Source organism: Antrostomus carolinensis, unplaced genomic scaffold (genome assembly GCF_000700745.2).
Source record: "Antrostomus carolinensis isolate BGI_N321 unplaced genomic scaffold, ASM70074v2 scaffold39527, whole genome shotgun sequence".
Lineage (NCBI taxonomy): Eukaryota > Metazoa > Chordata > Aves > Caprimulgiformes > Caprimulgidae > Antrostomus > Antrostomus carolinensis.
In genome coordinates this window covers 4987-6351 of record NW_010327340.1, presented here as the reverse complement: position 1 = coordinate 6351, position 1365 = coordinate 4987, and the positions used below count along the sequence as shown (strand labels likewise).

The window sequence follows — 1365 nt, the reverse complement described above, 5'->3', positions numbered from 1 at the left end:
CCCCCTTGCCCCCAGCCCGGGATCAGCCCTCACAGCAGCCTCTAAAGGGAGGGGAGCACCAAGACAAGACTGCTCTGGGCAGGGGGGATAGATCCTGCTTCCCTGGGGTTGCAGAAATAGCAGTGGGAGGGTCACAGCTCCACCAGCAGCGAGGACAAACCCTACCCGGCCACTTTCTCTGCTCACCACCCACCCATGACCCAGCTCTGCCTCTAAAGGGAGGGGAGCACCAAGACAAGACTGCTCTGGGCAGGGGGGATAGATCCTGCTTCCCTGGGGTTGCAGAAATAGCAGTGGGAGGGTCACAGCTCCACCAGCAGTGAGGACAAACCCTACCCGGCCACTTTCTCTGCTCACCACCCACCCATGACCCAGCTCTGCCCCCTGTGCTGGTGACCCATCCCCTCCCCTCGCCCCTGCCACATACCTTGTCGACGTGGATGTAGAAGAAGTGCTGCTGGTGGTACACAGCCTTGATGAGCCGCTTCAGCTGGCGAATGGCCCTGCCGTGCACAACCAGCATGTAGGCGATGCGCACGGGTTTGCTGGGGGGTGCCTGCTGCAGCCGGCTCTCGTCCCACTGGATGACAGGGCTGACCTTGCCTGCATGGGGAGGGGGAGAGCTGTCAGCCACCCCCAGCCTTTGCACCCACTGCCCCAACACCCAGAGCTCCTGATAAACCAGGAGACCTTAGCAAGGCACAGGACAGCAGGGAAGAGCTCAGCCTCTGGCCAAGCCCATCAGGCTGCAGTGCCAGTGCGTGGTGGCACACGCAGCCCCTTGTGTTAAACTGACAGGGCTGTGTTGGGAAAGGGGAGGGTGTCCTTCTGTGGCCCCTCAAAACAGAAGATCCAGCTGGACCTCTGCAGGAACCACAGGCTGGGATGAACAGCCCAGCTTAAGGAGGCTGGCACAGTTTTGATTGGATTACAGAGACAGTGGTAATCTGGGAATCAGTGACAGACTGAGGCTGCTTTCTGCCAGGTGGGACAGTTAGGTGACATAAGGAAGGAGATCCACGTGCCTGGCTGGGATATTCCCAATGCCCAGGGGTGACTGGGAACACCCCAGCAGGACTCACCTGAGAGCTGGCAGTGGCGAGGCACAGACTGAGGCATGAGGCTGCCGGCCCGGTGCAGACACACCACGTTGGCAATCTCCTGTTGGCACTGCTTACTGCTGGCCCGGGCCAGCGCCGAGAGGGCGTCTTTGCCCGTGATTTCACACTTGGGGGTGAAGCTGTTCTCAGTGGGCTGGGGAGCCCCCTCCACGCTGCCCGTGTCACCCTGCTGGAAGACGGCCAGCTGAGCCTCCCCACGCAGATCTGTCAGGTTTCTCCGGCTGGAGGGGTCCGGGGCGGCCGG

The 1365-nt window shown here is 61.6% G+C and overlaps 1 protein-coding gene across 1 annotated transcript in view; it reads right to left on the bottom strand.

Moving 5' to 3' along the window:
* The window catches only part of XYLT2 (xylosyltransferase 2), a gene marked incomplete at its 5' end in the record, with an annotated part of 6324 nt that overhangs the window by 4780 nt on the left and 179 nt on the right, over positions 1–1365 (bottom strand). Inside the window, 3 exon segments of the mRNA XM_029085935.1 lie at positions 203–212; positions 428–603; positions 1083–1365. The exon segment at positions 1083–1365 is cut by the window's right edge and continues 17 nt beyond it. Coding sequence (XP_028941768.1) covers positions 203–212; positions 428–603; positions 1083–1365 — 469 coding nt within the window.